The following is a 22,265-nucleotide window of genomic DNA, read 5'->3' as shown; positions in this document are numbered from 1 at the left end:
TGGGTCAAGGTACTCTGCCCCCTTGTTGTTATGACCTTGGAGCTGGGGACCAATAGTTAGGGTGGTGGAGTGTGCAGCAGACCCTGAGGGTGGCAGAGCTGGCACACCGTGGCAGTGCCAACCTGTCCGTGGAGGCAGGCGGAAGGATCGGATGGATTCACCTTTGCAATTTCAGGCCCACTCCTCCCTGCAGTTGTGGATCCACATCCCTGACTGCCAACACCGCAGGCCAAGCAGCATCAGAGGAGCAGGAAAGCTGAGGTTTCGGGCCGGGACCCTTCTTCACAAATAGGGGAGGGGAAGGGGGGTTCTGAAATAAATAGGGAAAGAAGTGGGAGGTGGATACAAGATGGATAAAGGAGCAGATAGGTGGAGAGGAGACAGACAGGTCAAAGAGGCTCCATGTCCATCCTGGGCCTCCTCCGGTGTCACAACGATGCCACCCGAAGGTTGCAGGAACAGGGTCTTCAGTGAGGGTCTAGGCCCGAAACGTCAGCTTTTGTGCTCCTGAGATGCTGCTTGGCCTGCTGTGTTCATCCAGCTTCACACTTTGTTGTCTAAGAACTGAAGTGGTGGGCAAAATGAAAACAAAATCAAACTTAATTTTAAAAGAAAGCAGCCCAACTTCAAAACCCTGGAGGCCAAAGACATAACGCAGATGCACACAATGGAATTATCATTTACAGGTGAGCTATGAAATTGCTTGGGAGAAAGAAGGTGACCCTCATCATAAAGTGCGAGGGTAGACCTCGACACTTGAGAGCTGTTAGCACACCATAGGCTGGTCTCTGAGGGCTTGCAGCGCCGAGCGCCGCTGGTGTAGTGGTATCATGCAAGATTCCCATTCTTGCGACCCGGGTTCGATTCCCGGGCGGCGCACAGGCTCCCGCAGCAGCTTTTTTTTTTGTGTTGGATAACTCGCTGCCCGAGAGGGAGTATCTGCATTAAATGTTGCAACTAAATTCCGGCGCGTCCGCTGCTCAGAAAAGATCCCGGGGTTGCATTTCTCTCGCCTGCACGCCCATTCGAAACCTTCCCCTTTGCAGGCCGCCTGATCGGAAAGCAAAGATAGTACAAGCGGAGAAACGAGCCCCCTCCGAGGTGAAACTGCCGTGTTAGAATAAGCGAGGGTCGAGCTCGATCGCCAGGCCAGACGCTTCGGGCCGAACGGCCCCCCACCCGCGCCCTTGCGGCTTCCTTGCCCGAAGGATCTGTGCCTTTCAAAGATACATTCGTTCGGCGCCATCGAGACATTTACTGTATTGTGACTTGATATATATTTAGACGGTAGGAGTAGAATTCAGCCAACCGAGTCAAGCTCCACCATTGAATCACAGCTGATATCTTTCTCAACCCCATTCTCTGCCTTCTCCCCATAACTCTTCAGCCCCTCACTCATCATGAACCTACCTGGCTCTGCCTTAAATACACTCAAGTGATTTGCCCCTCACAGCCCTCTGCAGGCAATGATTCCCACAGATTCACCTCCCTCTGGCTGAAGAAATTCCTCCCCATCTCAGTTCGAAAGGGCCACCCCTTTCACCCTGAAGCTGTGCCCTCAGGTCCTAGTCTCTCCTACAGAGTGGAAACATCTTCTCCCCGTCCACACTCACTAGTGTTCTGTAAGTTTCAGTCAGGTCCATCAAGTACTGACCCGGAGTCCTCACTCACTCCTCATATGACAACCCTTTATCCCCGGGATCATTCCTGTAAACCTCCTCTAGACTCCCTTCAATGCCCCTCTTCCTTCCTTAGATACAGGGCCTAAAACTGCTCACAATATTTTCGATAGGACGTGTATCCTTGTATATTTTAGTTCCCAGATACCAAAGTGTGGAGCTGGATGAACACAGCAGGCCAAGCTGCATCTTAGGAGCACAAAAGCTGATATTTTGGGCCTAGACCCCCTGAAACATCAGCTTTCCTGCTCCTAAGATGCTGTTTGGCCTGCTGTGTTCATCCAGCTTCACACTTTGTAATCTCGGATTCTCCAGCTTCTGCAGTTCCGATTATCTCTGATCACTATTTTAGTTCCCAGACCTGATTCCCTTGCAACCACGTCTCTGTAATACCTACAACATTGTAGCTGCCAATTTCAATCTGTGCTACAAGCACATCCGTCTTGTTTTGTGTACTATGTGTATTTATATGTATGACACCCTCAGCCCTGTATTGACAGCCCCCTCCTGACAGTTCCCTCTCAACTGCTGTGTCTGAAGTTAGATTCCTGACCCTTTCCATACACTTTGTCCTATAACTTGTTCTGGAAGCTTTCGTAACATCTGCTGAGTCCTCCCTCTTTAACATTTATTCATAACTTTTCATGCAACTGAACCCACTTGCTGCTTTCGTTTAAAGACCTAGTTATGGGTGCATCAGGACTCTGGTCCCGGCATGGTTCGGATGGAGCCCTTACCAATGAAACAGTTCCCTGCTTCTCCATTACAGGTGCCCATATTCCATGGATTTGAACATGTTACTCCCTTTACATATTTATTTCTGTTTTTGTTTACTGTGTTTTTCTATTCATGTGAACATAGAACATTACAGCACAGAACAGGCCCTTCGGCCCTCGATGTTGTGCCGACCTGTCAAATGTATTTATTTCTAGATATAAATTACATATTTGAAATAAAATGTATCTCTGCATATTGAGATTAAAATGTATCTTTCTGCATGAATAGTATTTTCTTCTAGACACTTCTTTTTATAAATATCTTTAGGAAGATAAGGGACTTGGTGATGTGATGCAGTGAGAACAATCTGTCTGTGAACGTCAGCAAAGCTGAAGAACTGATCATCAACTTCAGAAAGAAGGAAGGAGAACATCAGTGCAGCTGGGGTTGAGAGGATGAAGGGCATCAAGTCTCTCGGAGTGATGATAACCAACAACCTGTCCTGGATTCTGGACATAGATGTGACAGACAAGAAGGCACAATAATGTCTCTTCTTCCTCAGGTGGCTCAGGAAATTTGGCACATCCAAAGGGGCTCTTACAAACTTCTATGCTGATGCACCATTGTGGCATGATCTCTGGGTGCATAATGGCTTGGTACGGAAACTGTCCCGCCCAGGACCGTAAGAAACTACAGGAGGTGGTGTGCACAGCCCAGACTATCACAAAAGCCAAACTCCCACCCTTGGGCTCCATTTACACTTCTGGCTGCCACAGAAAGGCACTCTGGTAATGATCATCTACAGCTTCTTCCATCAGGCAGAAGGTACAGAAGCCTGAACACATTTACCAGCAGGTTCAAGAACAGCTTCTTTCTGGCCATTATCAGACTCTCTAGCTTTAAATAATGCTGATCTTGATGATGTTGATCCCACCTAGCACACATCTTGTGCGGAGTAACTTGTATGCCTCTGTCCAAGTCTTTTTGACCTGTACATCCTCTGCTTACAGTCATCTGCCTGTACTGCTCATTGGCAAAGCTTTTCACTGTATTTTGGTACACATAAATCAATTAATCAATCAATATATTTTTATGTGGTTCCAACAAAAATGTCAAGAACCTGAACACCATCCAGGTCAAAGCAGCTCACTTGTTTAGCACCACACCCACAAATAACCAGTCCCTCCACCACCGATGCTCAGTAGCAGCTGTGTGTATCATCTCCAAGGTGCAGTGCAGTAATTCATCCAAGGGCCCCTTAGACAGCACCTTACAAACCCATGACCACTTCCATCTGGAAGGACAAGGGCAAAAGATTGAAGCGAGCACCGCCTCTTACAAGTTCCCTTCCATGCAATACATCATCCTGACTTGGGACAATGTTGCCGCCAGTTCATTGTTGGTGGGTCAATGCACTGGAACGCCCTTTCCAACTGCATTGCAGATCTGACCACACCAGCTGGATTGCAGCAGTTCAAGATTCGTAGCTCACCATTACTTTCTCAAGAACAAATTGGGGATTGGAAACACATGCTGGCCTGGCCAGTGACACCGACATCTCCTGAAAGAAATCATAACGATTTACAAAAATACCTCCATATGGATCAAAATGAAGTCAGAAATATTGTATATATTTGATATACGCATTGGCATATGAAAGACAACCTGTGAAAGATTTTTAAAAATCCATTTAGTTGTTCAAAGTGAAACTAATTTTAATTAAATGGATTTCTTGGTATACATATATGCACACACATGTAAATTCATGCATTTCCATGCAGGAATAAAAACATTTTAAATTCATTGTTGGAGTATAGCTGACACTGACTAGTCTAGCATTAATTGCCCATTCCTAGTTGTGAGCTGCCTTCTTGAATCTCTGCTATCCTCGTGCTGTAGATAGACCCACAGAGAGGGAGTTTCAGGATTTTGACCCAGAGGAACTGAAGGAATTGGCGATATATTTCCAAGCCAGGATGGTGACTGACTTGGAGAGAAACTTGTGTACATTTGCTGCTCTAACCCTTCTAAATGGCAGTGGTTATGGGTTTGGAAGGTGCTGAGGAGCCTTGGTGAGTTGCTGCAGTGCATCTTGTGAATGGTACACACTGCTGCTACTGAACAATGCTGGTGGAGCGAATGGCTGTCTGTAGATGTCTGTCAGTGAAATGGGCCTTGGAGCTTCTCGAGATCAAAGTGAAATTAATTTGTAAATATGTTTAATGACAAACATAGACACGTATATATTTAAAACAAACCGAGCCCAAAAAAAATCTTAGGAATATTCTTATGACCACAATGTAAAATTTATTTCAAATGAAATGCATTTGTTGGCAGAGAAACAGGTAATATTTGAAAGGAAATGTAAAGCAATCCAGGTTATTCTGCTGTTAGCATGAGTAAAAGAGAAAGTTAAAAAGAAGACATAAAATCCTGGGCAGGAGACAGTTTTAATCAGAGGTAGAAACTGTGCAGCAATTTTGCGCCTGAAATTGACAATTGGGCAGGTGAAGGAGGAAATAGTGCCACACATTTTGAGTTTGCGCAGTGAGGAGGGGTGGCGCCGGGTCCGGATGTGCGCGTGCGCACTGAGGAGGTTAGCCGGCGTCGGAGGGGGATGAAGCGCCAGGTCCGGTTCGGCGCCGGGAGCCGGATCCGGTATTGCGCCTGCGTCCCGTGGGGTGTTATTCGGAGCCGGATCCGGCCGTGCGCCTGCGCACAGTGGGGGATGTTAGTTGGAGGCCGGCCCGGCTTTGCGCCTGCGCGCTGAGGCGGGGCGGGTGGCCCGGGCGCAAGCGCAGTGCGGCGGGCGGCCATTTTCTCTCACTCTCGGGGTGTCCGTGGAGTTATTTCCCCCTTTCCCCCCCCCCGGGCCCCGGCTCGGACCAGACCGGACGATAACCCCCGCCCCATCCCCACTTTCTCTTTGGCTTCGTTCGGTCGCCGTTGTCGAAATAAAACCGAACGAGAGCCAAAAAAAAAATTCCGAGCCTGAGCGACGCTCCCGCCATGATGATGGAGGACGACGGGCAGCCGAGGACCCTGTGAGTAGGAAAGGCCGAGGCTGCGGCCTACACACAGTTTTCTCCAAACCCCTGCCCAAACAGGCAGCCGGGCTGGGGGTGGAATGTGATCCCCGGGCTTTATGTCGGGTCTTTTCCTTTTCCCGCGCCCTTTCCCAATCTGGGCTGTTATGTTTTTTTTTCCCCTTCCTGCAAGCCGAAAGAAGAAGCATTTCGGTTTCCCTCACTCGGCCGATTACTCTCTTGACTCCCTGGGTACTTTCGTTTTTGCATTCGACTTTGAGAGACGGCGTTCCAGGTTTAGCCGAGGCCCACTTTCCCCTCACCAGAATCTGCCTGTCTTGCTCAGGAGAAAGTCCTTCCCTCTCTTTTCTTCCCCCTTCCCCAGGTGGAAAGATTAGCCTTTGACACGCACACACACTGATAAACCCCTAGCCTTGTGTTTGTTTTGTGAGCCCAATTGACTTTTCTTTAATAAAACATTCATTCACATTATTTTAACCTCCGCTTTAAACCCTCACTGATGTTCCTTTTTTCTCCTCTTCAGAACTGCAGTGAGGAGTAATCTCTTCAACCAGAGGCTTGTAAATCTGTCGAGGCTAACAGTTGAGTGTATTTAAGACAGAGATAGGTCCTTGTTTAGTAAGAGGATGGAGGGGGAGGGGTAAATGGCAGGAGAATGGGGCTGAGAAAACGTATGAGCCATGATCAATGGTAGAGCAGACTCCTTGGGCCCTCTGGCTTAATTCTGCTCCTATATCTTCACAATGCACATACAGCAAGTTTCAAATTGGGAGTTGAGGAAGACTAAATACATTTTTTTTCCTCTTGTTTGCACATCCATGTTTCACATGGGTCTAAAAACCCCAAGTTGCTCCTTTAGTATCTTTAAAACTCTACATTATAGACATGATGGGTGCCTGTTCCCTCCCACGCATTTGCGGAGTTCCAGTGGATGATGCAAAATAGGGCTTACAATAAAAAGTTAAAATGTGACTGTAATATGTCAGGGGGAAAAAAAAACAGTTGTTGCTTAGTCATCTTAAGTGATTTTTATGTTTGAATTAATAATTATTATGATGTTACATGTCAGCCTGAACATTTTCCGTTTTTAATCTTTTGGAATAAAGCCTTGATGCTGAGTTACGTATTTGGGCATTCAGTACAATGGATTATATTTGAATTATATTGAATTTAAGGGCAGATAGCACAATGTACCTGATTTTGAGGGATTTGTAAGAATTTCTTAGTGTTTTGTTGTATCATCTGGTTTTTTAAAATTTCTTCCTTTGGTAGTCACTTGTCTGGGAAGACTACAATGTAAGAATGCATGCCTCACTGTCCATAACAGAAGCAACTATCCTGTCTCCCTCCATCCCTCTCCTGTCTTAGATTTGAGAGTTTAAGATGATGAAAACTGTGAATTTGAGAATCTGATGATTTGTTTGCTACTGCTGGACCAGCTGGGTTTTAAGACAAGTAATTTCCAGTTTAAAAACCAAAAACATTCTCATCACATGTAGGTTTTCACTCTTTGAACACCTGCACATAATACATCTATTACAACTGAAGCTGAACTGGTCCTCTTGTAATTGGGCATTTAGACAAGGTGTCAAGGGAGAGGATAAAAAATATCTGACAAGTTGTCTGATACATTCAGTGCCCTGCATTTACAATTTTCCCTAAAATGAAAAGAAAGGGTAGAAAGTGACTGCACTTCTACCTGCTGGTGATCCTATTTGATATTCTACAGACAGCAACTAAAAATAGTACAAATCTTGCCAAAATTAAATTGTTGTTGTTCTGTTTATTTGGTGGTATTGGCAAATTTTGCCATCCAATGGAGAATATTTCAGACCTAATTTGAGATTTTGAAGGAATGATTTCATTACAAGCTGTGAAATTTCTCTTAGTCATCACTTAAGATTGCAGTTCTTTTTGGAGGAAAGTGAGTGAGCAGTTAAAAACAATATAACCTGACACACACAGCACGTTGTGAACCTATTGTTGTACACTTGACTTCATGTATAAGCAGCAATGCACGAGAAAAATTTCATTCAAGGCCTTTTACTGTTCGGAGCAGTTAATTCACCACAAGTTGCTTCTACCACCAGCAGTTTGCTATTCTATTACTGAAATAATTTTCTAGATATACAACCTCAAAAGAACCAAATCAATAGTTGCTCAGTGTTTTTAAAACATTTTAAGTGCACGTTGTGTGAGAAGTTCACCTATCTGGTGCGTACTTTGTTAAATTCTTCATCTCAGTGCTTTTTTTGTAGTGATAGCCTGATTTGAAAGCTTGCTTCTGTTTTTAAAAACCTTGTGCGGACAGTAGTCACAGTACAGATGTATGTAAATGCTACACAACTTTCCTCTTGTGTGCACTTGCATTTAATTTTTCCCATACATGGTTCCACTGTTTTTAGCTTTTACCTTTCGTGTAATTTTTGCATGTTAGAACCTGTTTCGTTACTTCAGTCACAGAGCATACCTTCCCTTGTGATTGCATGATAGCAAACTGCATCTGTTATGACATTAAGCTGCTCCTCATTATTTTATCTTAGTCACACTGTTCCCAGTTGATAGATGCTACTTTGGACCAACCAATTTCAATGTGTTCACGTGTACTTGTTTAATAATGCAGTTACATTGCCTTTTAGCATTCCAACAGTAATGTACACTTCACAAATATTACCTGGTTGTCAAGTGCTTTGGGAAGTCCTAAGGTTGTGAAAGGCGTGTATACACCAGTTCTTTCTCAGTTTGTTAGCTCTGGACACTTTACCACAGTCTTTCTGAAATCAACAGCTGGGAGCTTGTGGGAATGTTACCTTCTTATTCATGTTTTATATTTTTACTCCTATGTTTTCATCCTATTTGGTTATTTTAATTATGGAAAATTAGGATGGAACTAAATTAGGGAGTGATACAAGTTTAATTCCAAATTTGATTAGGTATGGTTCTTCAAGTAAATGGTGAGACTGAACTGATTAACTACAGTTTAAACTCCTGTGTTTACTGTCTACAGCGTAGAGTATGCAGGGAAATAGAAATTGAATTTCACCCAGTAATCATGAAACCCCTTGCCAACACTGTAAAAGAAATGTAGTGCTCTCATTGCTGCACTCTTGTGTCTGAAGGAACTGATCTCCAAAGGCTTAGCTAAATTGTGTGGGTTTAGGATTTTAGGGATATTCACCTGGATCATTGTTCTGTCTCCAATATAGAAATAACGCTGTTGCCCTCTATTCTCATTCCCTGTTTCCTCCTCCCTATCGGATCCCAAGTCTGTAATGGGACTTCTGTTGAGAACAGTGTTCTCATTCAGTAAACTGGAGAAACAGTTAATTTCTCAGTCACTCCTAAGAAAATAATATTTATTTATATGGCATTTGGATGTTCTTATTAAACTATTTTCCAGTGACTGTTGAGACTTTTAATGCAGAAAATGCCAATTAGATATGTCAATCATGGCTTTTTTTTTTGTTTATAAACTGTTGCTAAACATTGCTTGCCATTGAACAGAAGTACTGTAAAGAATTCCAAAGGAAAAGAGCAGCTTTTTAAGTCGCTCAACTTGAGTATACTCTGAAAGGTTTTCACTCAATTAGTTAAAATTGTAACAGTTTTGTCACTTATCTTCCAAAGCATGTTGTCAACATGGTCATGATATCAGTGTAATTTTGTACAGCACTCCTGGTAGTTTAAAGGGTATAATAAATGAAGCAAAATGTAATCCTGGTTGAGCACAGTCCTAATATGAAAAATGGCAGTCACTGTAACACTGTAGCTTTAAGAGGATCAACACGTGTTAATTTGCCATTGTTTACAGTGAATTTGCTAAAGCTGAGATTGCTGTGAAGGGCAACTGTTTACATTTTAGCTTGGCTGCATTTTAACTTGAAGAAAACGTAGGAGCATGGGAATCCTTCAGCAAATCCAATGGAAGATGGTTCCTATCTGCAGTCTGTCTCCTCATTGTTTAATGCTCAAGAATTGGGGATGGACGCTCCATAACTCCATCGCTATGCTCACAAAGATAATTGATCACACTTGGTTCGTGTACTGCTAGCAAAATGGTAAATGCTAGAGAGGAGTGATCCCTGTTGAATGATCTGCATATAACATGAAAGCGCCAGGTGAAAATGAAATAGGTTTGCAGCTAAATAGTTAGCCAGAACACACTGTTCAAGTTCTTGTGGTAAAGGTCATTGTTTGGGTGAGCTACTGGAGGCCTGCCACTACCTGTGCAGTTGTACTGTATCACAATTTTACCTTCACTAGAGTGAGGATAAAGGTGTTGTAAAATTCAGTGTTTTGTCATGTTTGTGTTCAGAATTTTGGTGGGGGAATTTTGGATGGCAGTGTCAGCGGTCTCTTATCACTTGGCAAAAGTGGGAGCTTTGATATTTCAGCATTGCTGTGGTGTCCTTAAACTGAAGTATTGCAGTTACTGACAAATGCTAGTGCAGTAGCTCTTACTCCTGAGAATCACAATAATTTAACTTCAGTAGTTTTAAATAGCTTTCACTCGTCATCTGAGGCAATGTGAGCCAAGAGTTTTAGATTTTTTTCTGCTGGATTTCAGTTGCTGTGCTTTTGGAGTAAGATGCCAAAATGAGGCAATTTTCCTTCATCTGTCATATGAAATCTAAATATCTTGATCTGTGGAGCGTAACAACATCTCATTTTCTGTTCTTAGCTCAAACTCTCAAAATCCTGACTTTTTTTGGCTAGCTTCTTGAATTTTGTCAGAGCTGCTGGAAATTCTCTTTGCAAAACGCTTAATCCCACTTTTGCGTGATAACAAATCTCTTATATATTCACACAGTTGTGATCTATTTACTCTCCTGCTATGTTAAGGAAGTACTTTTTTGATAAGTTCTGGTGAAACTTGAGTCATTGTGAATTTTAATCTGTTTTTACTGTTCACGAATGTGATCGATAAGGATCATGAGCAAGTCTAGTGTGACCAAAGGAGAATTTGTGGCAAAAATTAGGAACATTTTTTCCAAAAATTTTGGAATGGTACAGCACAATTGGAGGTTATTCATCTCATTGTACCTGGTCTGGCCCTTTGTGAAATAATAAAACTTAATCGCACACCATGTTCCTTGCCCATAACCTTTTTGTTTCTTTTTCACGAGTACCTCTTGTTTCTTGTGCCGTTCATCTGTTTTTACACCCTCTGATTTCAATGCTAATTTCTCTTTATTTGCACAATGAAAACCACTCATGATTTTTAAAAGTTTTCAGCAAATCTCCCGTTTGCCAGCACTGCTTATGTATTTTACCATTTTCCAGCAGGAACAGACACCCACTGTTGCAATATTTCAATCTGTGAGCACCTTCCTGAAAAATGTAGCCTGACAGGGAGGAATTCCAGGGTAGCAGTACACGTCTTTTCATCACACCCTCAAATTAATATCAGGATGAAATATTTTTGATGTAGTTTTGGCCGTCTAGGTGTTACTTTGGTTTTGGTTAGAAATGTATACTTTGCAAATTTATTTTTCTTTTTGTGATGTTTTTGTTTGTTTTGTTGAGGAATCGAACCACTCACTAGAGTTACTTCTCAGAACACCAAGAATGGCTGTTTTGTAGATTGCATTGTCTTTTTAAAAACTGGGTGTTTCATTGAGAGTTTCAGAAGTAATGCGGAGGGGAAAAATCACAAAGTGCAGTTTGCATCTTTTAGTCTGTCTGTATTAACTACTGTCTTCATGTCATTAGATGACAGACTTTGCATTAGTTAAGAGCTCTGACAATTCCACAGTTCAATGTTCGTTCAGTGTTCTTAGGTAGCTTCGATTTGTGCTCACGTCACTCAGTTACTCAATGATCACCTTCAGCAAGATAAATATTTTTATAATATCCTCCTTGACTTACAGCAGCGTTATCATTCTATAAACCTAGCATCAACATAAACATACTTGGACCAGCCAAATACTGAGTACAAGAACAAGCCAGAGGCTGAATACTCACCAAGTGACTCCCCATAGGCTTTCCAACATCTGTGAGGCAGAAGTCAGCATCATTACTGTCCCCTAGCTTCTGTTTGTTGTGCATGGCCTGCTTGTTACACTGCATAATGTCTTTAGAATTGCCATGTGAACGTTCCTCAAAGGGAATGTTGTTTGCATGCTGTCTCAATAATCGCTCCTGACATATTCTGGATTGTTGTGTGGCTGGTGACTGAGTGAGAACATCGGTCAGGTGTGTGGTGGAATGTTCTCCACTTGTTTCGATGAGTGCTGTTCCAACTGTACTCTTGAAGTTCAACACCATCTAAGACATCGCAATTGCTGGATTAGAACCCCATCCACACCTTTAAACAGCAACATAGATTCACTATAGTACCTATATGTTGGTCGATATGAAGTGGAAGGAGGATGTTGTCTCCTAGATGGGATTGAGCTTCTTGACTGTTGAAGCAGCATGTGTCCAGACAAGTGGGAAGTATTCCATTACGTTCCTTACTGTGTAGATGGTGGGCAGGTTTTGCTGGTTTGTGGGTGAATTACTTGCCACAATATTCCCCACCTCTGACCAGCTCTTGTAGCTATCTCACTTATGCAAGCAGATGCAGTTCAGTTTCTTGGTCATGGCAATCCTGGCATTTTGCTGTTTGGGATTCAGTGATTGCAATGATTTTGAATGTCATGGGGAGATGGTTGGATTCTCTTGAGTTGCAGATGCTCTTCGCCTGACGTGGATGTGAATAGTACTCGGCATCAGATAACTGAGAGTATAGAATGAAGATTGTCTGAGTTAACTTCAGTTATAGGGTCGTGTTTTTAATTGAGTAGCATGTAGGGTGGGTAGCATGGAGCTGCACTTGTTTAAAATTCAAACAAACTATCCTCCCTGGGAGTGAGTGACTGCAGCAGTTGATCTCGTTCTGTTTGATCGAGGAAACATCTGATCATGTGTTTCACGTTTTTGTTCTTAAATCAAATGAACGGTATCTGATTTGAAATAACGGTCCCAAAGGTTATGGATACCATAGTCAGATTTTCCTTTAGAAGTGAGTGAAAGGTTAGTATTTGGGCAACATTTGTTGCAGTTGGCTTTGTACTGATCAAATTTTAGAAAGTTTTCGTGAATTGTTATGCTGTTGTCCATTTTTTTTGGAAAGTACTTTATTTTTGTGTCCATTCGGATACAAAGTTGAGCATCTACCCTCTGTGGATAGGTTATATGTGCACAAATAGAATTTGTTCAGAATAATATTTTCTTTATGTTCCTCTGTGCATTTGTTTCAGTGTGCCTCCGTGTAAAATGATTGAAATTTTTCCTAGGTTTGTTAAAATCAGTGTGTGGATTATCTCTACCCTAAATTTTTATAAATAAAAATGTTCTATGATAGAGTTTAGCAGTGGATCAGCATTAATTTTGTTTTCCTCCTTCTCGTTTACTTTGCTGCATTGTATTCAGTTATGTTCTGACAGTGTGTGCGCTAGATTTGTAGGTGGAGATTTATGCTATTATTCTGTTGGCCCACTTCTAGTTTATAATTTGTTGCTTTGTTGAGCGGTGATTTAAGGTTTGGTGGTGATATATTCAGTGTTGAAACAGGAAAAGATGGTCTACAGTGCCAAATGTCATACACTATATAGATCATGAGTAAGGGTAATATTCTAGGTACAAGTAAAGGATATGTTTTTGGCTGTTTGATTTGAGCTCAAACCCATCTTCTCAACATGTCTTTATTGTCTTAATCACTATGCATGATCTCTGTTTTTAAATCTATACTGCCAGCATTTTCTTGACTTGTATCTTTTCCTGCCTGATTTTCTCAAACCTTACTGCCTTTGGTCTCTTCTATATCTGCTTTCTGTAGCTTTACCTGCTTTTACTAAACTTTATTGATCCATGGATTTTTAAGGTGTTATTCCAGATTCTCTCAAAACTAGCAGAGGTCTGGTTTCCATGTTGTAATTGAGAATCACCCCTGGAATATATAGTCAGTATCCAGTTAAACTGCTTTGCTATCTCTGAATCAATTTTGCAGCCCTTGTCTGCAGAAGCAGTATCACACCAAGCTTTGGCATCTTGCTGTCCAATTTTGCTGTGGGGTTGGAGTGTGCAAGTAGTCAGTAAGGAGATGCAACATTACCTCCTCCATGATATTCCTTCACACCAGTGCCCTGCGTACTCAGCCCCCGACTATACTCCTTGCACACACTTGACTAGGTGGTCAAGTACTGCCCTAACTCCTTTTACAAACTTGTAAAGTCACAGCCATTATAGATTGGATCTCTAACAACGATGAGACAGAGTACAGGAATGAAATAGCTTGCTTAGCTGCATGGTGTAAAGACGACAATCTTTCCATCGATGTCAGCAAAATGAAGGAGTTGGTCATTGACTTCACGAAGTGTTGAGGAGGACACGCCCTGTCTCTATCAGTGGTGCTGAGATGGAGATGGTCGTGAGTGTCAGGTTCCTGGGAGTGACAATCACCAACAATCTGCCCTGGTCTTTCCATGTTGACACTATGGTCAAGAAAGCACAGCAACACTTCTACTTCCTCAGGATGCCAAAGAAATTCGGCATGTCCATAAAGACTTTTATAGATTTTGATATATGCACCATAGAAAGCATTCTATCTGGATGTATCACAGCGTGGTATGTTAATTGCTGTTACTAAACCAGCAAGAAACTACAGAGAATCGTGAGCACAGCACAACCCAGTCTATTATGCAAACCAATCTATCATCCATTTACTTCATCTTTGCTTCCCACTGCATTGAGAAAGCAACTAACATAATCAAAGTCCCCTCTGACCCCAGGTATACCTTCTTCCACCCTCTTCTTTCGGGCAGAAGATCTGACCGTTGGTATGTATGTATAAACAGAATAAAGAACAGCTTCCTCCCCACTGGTATCAAACTTGTGAATGGACTTCTTGAATGTTAATGTCGATCTCTCTCTCTCTCTCTCTGCACCATCTTGACAACTGTAACGTTGCATTCTGTACTCTGTTCTGTTACCCTGATGCACTTGTAAAGTACAATCTGTAAAGCATGTAAGACAACACTTCTTGCTGTATCTCTATAAACCTGAGAGTAATAAACCAAACCAGCAACTGCATTGACTCATGAACCATCTACCCAAGAGACACTGGGCTTGAATCAAAACTGTTCCTGTCTACGCTGATGCATTTGGACTGACTGACTACTTCGTGCGTGTTCTATTCCGAGGTGTCTGTTGGCCGAATAAGTGAAATCAGTTCTATGATGAAAAAAGATGCTAGAAATATTCAGGTGTGAAGTGAGGAACAAAGTTGACTTGCCAATTTGGTGACCTTTCATCAGAACTGGATAAATTAGATGGTTTCCATTTCTCAATCCGGTGCATATTTCACTGATTGAAATTGGACAATTTAACTTCTGTTAAAGTGGCCCCTTGACGTGAATGAGTTTATGGTTTACTGTTTAAAAAGTTTGTCCGTTTATTAACTTTGCACCTTATTTATGCTTTTGCTACTTTTTACGTTGCTTTGAAATCTGATTCTGAGCTTGTCCAAAGTTTCATCGTAATCCTTGTAAAGTTGTTTTCAATGAGATAAATTATTTAAGACTAAGTAAAGATTACTTCTTTATTAAATGTTCTTTTGTACCATCAGTACTCGGTGAACAACAGCAAGAGAGACTCCTTTATCTCAGGAGTCACAGATTTAAAAAAAAAATCACTTCCTGGCTTAGTGGTTGAGCAGAAACTGTCAACCTTCAGGATCTCATTTGCATAGTTCATTGTAAGATGGACGTTGAATGGATAGGTGATCAGGTTAAATAAAGGTGGTGAGGACAATTTCCTTGTCTGGAGAGTCAGTATTGACATTCAAATTGGCTTAATTCTGAATGTTCTTTTATTCTTAATATATAATTATTTCAAAATCTACTTGTTACTAAGTTGATTTTTGTACTTTTAACATTAAATCAAGCTTGTAAACAAAGCTATTCTTTGAGATTTTATAAAATTATAATTTCACAAATTTTCCCCAACTTCTTTGGATTTTAAAGTGCATTGCAATTATCCCCATACTGGACTTTATATCCCTACCTATTTAGATTTGGCTCTCAAAATGTTGAGGTTGCTGGTGATGTCAAAGTCGAGCATGATTACACTTGTGCTAGAATACTTAAGTTGGGAGTAATGGTAAATCTTAATTCTCATTTTTTTTCCCAACATAGGTCATAATTTCTTGATTATTTTTAAGCAAATTTAAGTCTCCATAAACATTGAGCATTTTCCCCATCTGCTTTCTTGTTTTCAATGACTTTCAGGTGAGAAATTTTAAAATGGAAAAAGTCAAGTTTTTTTTTGAAATTGAAAAACTGGCCTTAACACTGATGCTGTTGTTTAGTAATGCATCGGTGTGGCAAATGTGGGTGGCTTCCGATGCTGAGCTGAGGAAGAGTTTGCCTTCCTTAGTGTTTGGTTGGAGAAAACTGGTTAAGACTGTGTAATGGAACGATTTGCCGATGAGGTTTGTGATCAGATAAGTTATTAAAAGTGCATGTATGTGTAAATATTTTGTTACCTTGTGTGGTTGCTTACTTTGTATTCATGTTTTGATAGCTACGTGGGGAATCTCTCCAGAGATGTGACAGAAGCTCTCATTCTTCAACTTTTCAGTCAGATTGGACCATGCAAAAGCTGTAAGATGATTGTTGAGGTATGACAGCCATTTTATTTTAGGAAGAAAGACTGTACATTTATAAATTGAAAGGATGCATCTTTGAATGATTTGATTAAATGTCAATATTAGTGATGGAAGGAGATACAGGAAGTTATCATTTTCAGTTATTTTTCAGATTTACATAAATATTATTCAGAAACCTGGTTTGTAACATGCAGCCCTTGCAACATGACAAAAACAAAATGGAACTAATTCTGTCCACTTAAGAATCATGGAATTTTACAGTGCGGAGGAAGCCATTCAACCCATTGTGTATGTTCTGGCTCCTGATAAAGCTACCTTGCTCGTCCCAATATCTAGCACTATCTCTTTCCCAGGCCGCGCATTTCAATTCATAACAACTGAGTAAACAAGTTTCTCCTCATCTCACTTACAGCTGGCAATTGTGAAATTGTGACCCCTAGTTACTGACATTTCAACCTGTGGAAACAGAATGTCCTCTTTTACCCAGTCAAAATGGTTCATAATTCTGGACACTTCAAAAAGGTCACTCTTAATCTTTTCTGTTCCAGGGAGAATAAGCCCAATTTCTCTAATACTTTGTCTCTAAAATCCCTCATTTCTGGAATCATTCTAGTAAATCTCCTTTGCATTCTCTCCAAGAATGAAATTGAAACATGTATTACCAAGTAATATGGTTGTTGAAGTTATGGTTCTTTAAAAAATTGTTGATGGTTTAAAGTCAGGCCAATTAGTCAGGTTTTACTATCGGAGCTGATTATTGTATTTTAACCTTTGGTCTTACTTGTGCAAAGCATTTGTATATAAAAACGAGGGGAATTTTACGCACAAACCTAATGTATTGATTTCCTGGTCAGAGGATCGAGGGCAATTACTCATGAATGTTTTCCATCTGTGTCAACCTTCCTTGGTTCAACCTGCCATATATGTATTGTCATGCCTGTTCTGTATGTTTGTTTGCTGGCTTGTGGCACATTGAAACAAAGGAAATCTGAGATTTGATGAGAGCTGGTCTTACCACAGTTGTACAGTGTGGAAACAGACCCTTCGGTCCAATTAGTCCATGCTGACCAGGTATCCGAAATTAATCTAGTCCCATTTGCCAGCATTTGGCCCATATCCCTCTAAACCCTTCCTTTTCATTTACCCATCCAGATGCCTTTTAAGTATTGTCATGGTACCAGCCTCCATCAATGCTGTGGCAGCTCCTGCCATATATGCTCTGCCCTCTGCGTGATATAGTTATCCCTCAGCTCCCTTTTATATCCACCCCCTCTCAGATTAAACCTATATTTCTGGACTCCTGTACCCTGGGAAAAAGACCTTGAATATTCACTCAATCCATGCCCTTCATGATCTCTCTAAATCTGAGGTCACCTTGCCATAACTAGCTTTTAGCTTGCCATAACTAGCCAGGAGTTAGGGTGAAGGAAGTTGAACAAATCTCGTACAGAAGTGTGTTAGGTGAGAAGTTGTTAGGTTTGGTTGCGTTGCATGTAAGCCCTTACTACCTAGACTTGCAAAGCAGTAATGCCAGTTGTTTGCAATTGTGACCTGCAAAGTAGCAACATTTTCATAAAAGAAATAAGAAAATGGTAATTTGATTCCCTGCCAGTTCAACTGATGTCACCCTGGTTTCCTTACAAGTTCTGAAATCGCAGCTCTTTCAAGATGTGTTGAATTTTTCTTGCGCATTTGTTTTAGCACGCTCCCTGGTCCCTACAAAATTCTTCTTGAAATAATTAACCTGGTTTTGTTTTCCTGCCCTAACAGACTGGCAATGATCCATATTGCTTTGTGGAATTCTATGAGCACCGACATGCAGCAGCAGCATTGGCAGCAATGAATGGACGGAAAATTATGGGTAAGGTAAGCTATCATCTCGTGTAACGGTGAGTTGTTGTAATTGAAACAGATATGTATCTGTATAATAGAGGTTATCTTCAGGTAAAGAAAATGCTCATAACACTGCTTCTTTTGTACTCCAGTAATTCTCACGTCACCTCTGTTGTCTGTAAAACAAGCCACCTTATTCCAGAAAAGTTACTCCATAGCCTGTCTGGACCAAGCAAGTTTCCACGAGAAAGGAGCATGCTTTTGTATCCACAGGGATGAAAATTGAAGCTAAAAGTGCAAAATAATTGTAACCAGAATTGAAGCAACATTTGGGATTTGAAACAATGCAATAAATTTGTTCAAGCCAACTTTATTGTTACGTATGAGAAGTGTAGTAACAGCTGTGACATTTTTTAGGAATGTACATTGAAAAAGAAAATTGCAAGTCTTGAGTGTGAAAATGCAGAAAGCAAATGCGTCCTTTTAACGACAAGTTTTCTGATAATTAAAATTGACACACTTTTTAATCCCAAGTAAGAGAAGAGTAAAATTGAATCGAATGTTGTTTTTCAAAGGAAACGTGTCATGATTTTGCCATGTTAGTGCAGATTTAAGTTGAAGTCATTACTTCAGAAATGGGACTGCCACTCAATTAAACTTAAACTTAAATCGGCACAGTGGCTCAATGGTTAGCACTGCTACCTCACAGCACCAGGGACCCAGGTTCAGTTCCATTCTCAGGCGACCGTCTGTGTGGAGTTTGTACATTCTCCTTGTGGGTTTCTGCCCGGTGCTCTGGTTTCCTTCCACAGTCCAAAGGTGTGCAGGTTAGGGTGGCTTGGCTATGCTGAATTGTCCATAGTGTTCAGGGATATGTAGATGAGGTATGTTAGCCATGGGAGATACAGGGTTATGGGTAGATGCAGTCTTGTTTAGCCAAAGGGCCTGTTTACACACTAGGGATTCTATGATTTAGTTAATGGCGTACAAGGCAATGAATCTCTGAGCAGTTTCCATCACAAAATCCGGATGTGTCTGGCCTTATTTTCATCGTGAACAGGGTTGTACATACAACACGATTTCTAAACCACTGTCTTTAACATGGGAGACCAATCCCTGCTTAGTTTGCTGTATGTAGTGCTGCTGTTGCTGTCAACTGTGCCAACCTGTTCAGTATCCCAAGTGTAAATGTTTTACTTTAACAATCTGAGCAGTGAAGCCTTAGAGTGCCCCGAAAGGCTTACTTGAATAAAACATTGCTTTGTGCTGGTGAAAAGATGCATGTGAATATGAAAATGCACCAGTGGCACACTGTATCAGAAGGACAAAGTTGAGTGCTCAAAAATACAAACCTTTCAAGAGTTGCCTTGCTCCGCTGCCACTCTGTTCTGTGATCTCTTGCCACAGTATAGGCTAAATCCAGTGCTATCAGCAGAAGTAATATACTTCCAGTACTTGTGAATGGACTACCGATCAAATTTGTTCACGGTGATGAGAGCGTTGCTGGCTAGGCCAGAATTTAGTGCTGCCTGTGGTTACCCTGACAAAGGTGATTGTGCGCTCCTTTTCTGGACCACTGCAAAAGGACCTAGAATGAGTTCAGCGTGGGCATGTCAAAGGAGCGTACTCCCATGTTGCTAGTTGGGCAACAAATATGCTTAGTGTTTCAGTCACTAGGAAAAATGCAACTGATGCCCACTGTAAATGTAATCTGTCAAGCTGAACCTTTAATTTGGAAGATAAGACTTGTTGGCAGTTGCAGCAACCAGCAAAGCTAATAGATAAATTATTTTAGGCATGCCTGAATTCTAATAGGTATCGAACCAGCCACGTTGTCATGCATCCTAAGTAAATAAAATCAAAACCTGAAAATACCTTAATCCTGTGATGTTATATGTCTTGCAGAATGCAGTGTCACAGTTAGCTGTAATGTCCTTTGTGTCTCAAATGCATTCAGCTACACACCACAAAACAGTGAGGAAAAATCTTTCTAATTGTGATAAATACCATGTACAAAAACAACTTCTGTATGCTGGTGGTCCTCACACCCTGTCTGATAGTATAACTGCTGCTGACCATGTGTTCTCTGTACAAGAGAACATTTGATAATGCATTTCCATCCTGTCACACAATGGCTGCCGTCCTTTAGTCTTTGTCAATTTAGTTACCTTGATTACTGTCATTTACCCATATTGACGATGATTATAATGTGACAGTCATGAGATACTGGCCTTGTAAAACAAAATGTCATCACTGTATTTTGTACGTTTATTTTGCTCATTGTTTTTTAAATTGATACCTTAGCAACGTTAGCTTAGCAATGCCCTCCAGACTAGCTGCTGCTGTATATTCACTCAAACTACAGTTCAGATATTATTTCTGCTAGTTCAAGGCATCAAGATTCAGTGAAATGTGAAAAAGAGCAACAATTAAATTCTGTGTGTATCTGACAAAGGGAAGAGAGAGAAAACTGAATTAGATAAGGGCAGTATGAAAGCAGTCTAGGACGTAGTCAGTGAATGTATAATGCTTGATTGAATGAAATTGGCTGTTTTATTCTAACTTCTGTTAAATAATTTTCAGGAAGTCAAAGTGAACTGGGCAACAACTCCAAGTAGCCAGAAGAAAGACACAAGTAGTAAGTATTGCCTTTAATGGCATTTTCCTTTTGAAACTCAACTTCATTTGGTTAGTGCAGCAACCATCCTGCAAAATGATTTTGCCATTTGAACCTTGTCAGCGTTTTTGTTAAACTTGGAGCAAACTGTTTATAATTTTCAATTTTCAACAGATCATTTCCATGTATTTGTTGGCGACTTGAGTCCAGAAATCACCACAGAAGATATAAAAGCAGCATTTGCTCCATTTGGAAGAATATCGTAAGTACATTTTGGTGCAATTTTTTTGCGGTTTAGAATAAGTGTTAAATAATGTTTGAACTATTAAGCATTATATCTCGACAGTTTCAGTCTTCTGTCTGAATTTAATGCATTGACATCTTCACCATCACCCAAAACCTCTCACTGTCTATTAAGTGTAAGAGTATTGAAAACCACTGCATTAATGTGAGCAAGCAGATGGTCTCAATCCACATTCCTCAGTGATACCGTACAGCACTTTGTGCATTCAAGGCTGGTTCACACTTATTTTTATCCCATATTTCGAATGTAGCTGTGCTTGCAGTCTTCAGTAATAAACCACTCTGCAGTTAAAGTCGCTGGAAATGCTGCATCTGAAAAACCAAACTTGTTAAACATTTAAATAGGAAAAAAATTTCTGAAATTTCAAAAATATCTGTTGCTTGAAAGTTGTGAACAATACTTGCCAAGTTTGATTCTATTATTCTAATACATGAGAATGAAAAATAGTGAAAGAAGCCACTTGAACTCTTGAGAGAGTTTTATCTTTAATTTAGTTACATGCTGTTTTGCATGCAAGTTGCTGATGAGAAAACAAAAGCATGATTTTTTTTTGAAAACTATAATGCCACCAACCATTTTGAGCAGTTGTTTTGAAGGAATTTTCAACTTAAAGAACTATTTCTAAGCGTCTCCATTTTTTTCTCACAACTTAAACAAGAACGTAGCATTCTTTTCTACTTGAAAAAAACGGTCAATCCTTAAAAAGTTTCTTTGTAGCTCACTTGCTGTTTAACTGCTGAACAGTTCGTTTAATAGATTTTCCATTTGCAATGAACAATTTGTGAAATTCCATTACACCATATTTTGCAAGTTTCTGCAGTTCTCTGGCACCAGATGTTGTGAATAATTTGCAGTGAAAATGTGAATGATCCAGGTTAACCGAGGGTCAGCTATCTTAACCACCTCCTTCCGTACCACATTGGCTAATTGGAGGTTGTTTCTTCAACAAAGTATCATTGACAGTTTAATAGCTGGTCGTGAATTCATTTTTTTTTCCCTAAGTGAATACTTGAAAATCTTTGGATATATTCTTTCACTTTTATGAAATGAATCCAGTCTGTGTTCACAAACCTTAAATCTTGGTTTTTGATTTTTAGGAACTGTTAGTTATCTACTAAAAGTACCTTTCATTTCTGAAGATCAAAGATAAACATGATTTTCTGAAGCCCCCTGCAGTTTTGTTTAAGAAGGTCACGCAGTGTTTTTTTAATTTTTTTTATTGGAGTTACAGGTTACTGATGGTACACTAACCATTTACCTACGATAGATTTGCAGAAGCTGAAACCAGTCGGAAGCTATTGGCTAATAGCCCTGTTTACTGTGTGAGGACTACAAAAGCTGGTTCTTCAAATAGATTTGAAGCAATTTATTTTTCTGTTTGTCAGTCAAACTGTGACCTGTGTCATGCTTTAGGCTG

At 40.7% G+C, this 22,265-nt stretch overlaps 1 protein-coding gene and 1 non-coding gene across 2 annotated transcripts in view; both read left to right on the top strand.

The window, feature by feature from the left end:
• The first annotated feature begins 808 nt into the window (after positions 1 to 808).
• On the top strand, positions 809 to 879 carry trnag-ccc (transfer RNA glycine (anticodon CCC)). Its single transcript has one exon. It is a non-coding gene; the product is annotated as a tRNA-Gly (tRNA).
• Positions 880 to 5,188: 4,309 nt separating this feature from the next.
• Positions 5,189 to 22,265, top strand: part of tia1 (TIA1 cytotoxic granule-associated RNA binding protein) — a 35,144-nt gene continuing 18,067 nt past the window's right edge. Inside the window, exons 1-5 of the mRNA XM_048522735.2 lie at positions 5,189 to 5,440; positions 16,010 to 16,106; positions 17,865 to 17,960; positions 20,511 to 20,565; positions 20,719 to 20,806. Of these exons, the coding sequence (XP_048378692.1) occupies positions 5,406 to 5,440; positions 16,010 to 16,106; positions 17,865 to 17,960; positions 20,511 to 20,565; positions 20,719 to 20,806 (371 nt within the window). The 5' untranslated portion in view covers positions 5,189 to 5,405. The remainder of the gene's footprint in view (positions 5,441 to 16,009; positions 16,107 to 17,864; positions 17,961 to 20,510; positions 20,566 to 20,718; positions 20,807 to 22,265) is intronic.

Source organism: Stegostoma tigrinum, chromosome 40 (genome assembly GCF_030684315.1).
Source record: "Stegostoma tigrinum isolate sSteTig4 chromosome 40, sSteTig4.hap1, whole genome shotgun sequence".
NCBI classification, from domain to species: Eukaryota; Metazoa; Chordata; class Chondrichthyes; order Orectolobiformes; family Stegostomatidae; genus Stegostoma; species Stegostoma tigrinum.
The sequence above is the reverse complement of the archived record's forward strand: the minus strand, read 5'-3'. Positions and strand labels throughout refer to the sequence as shown.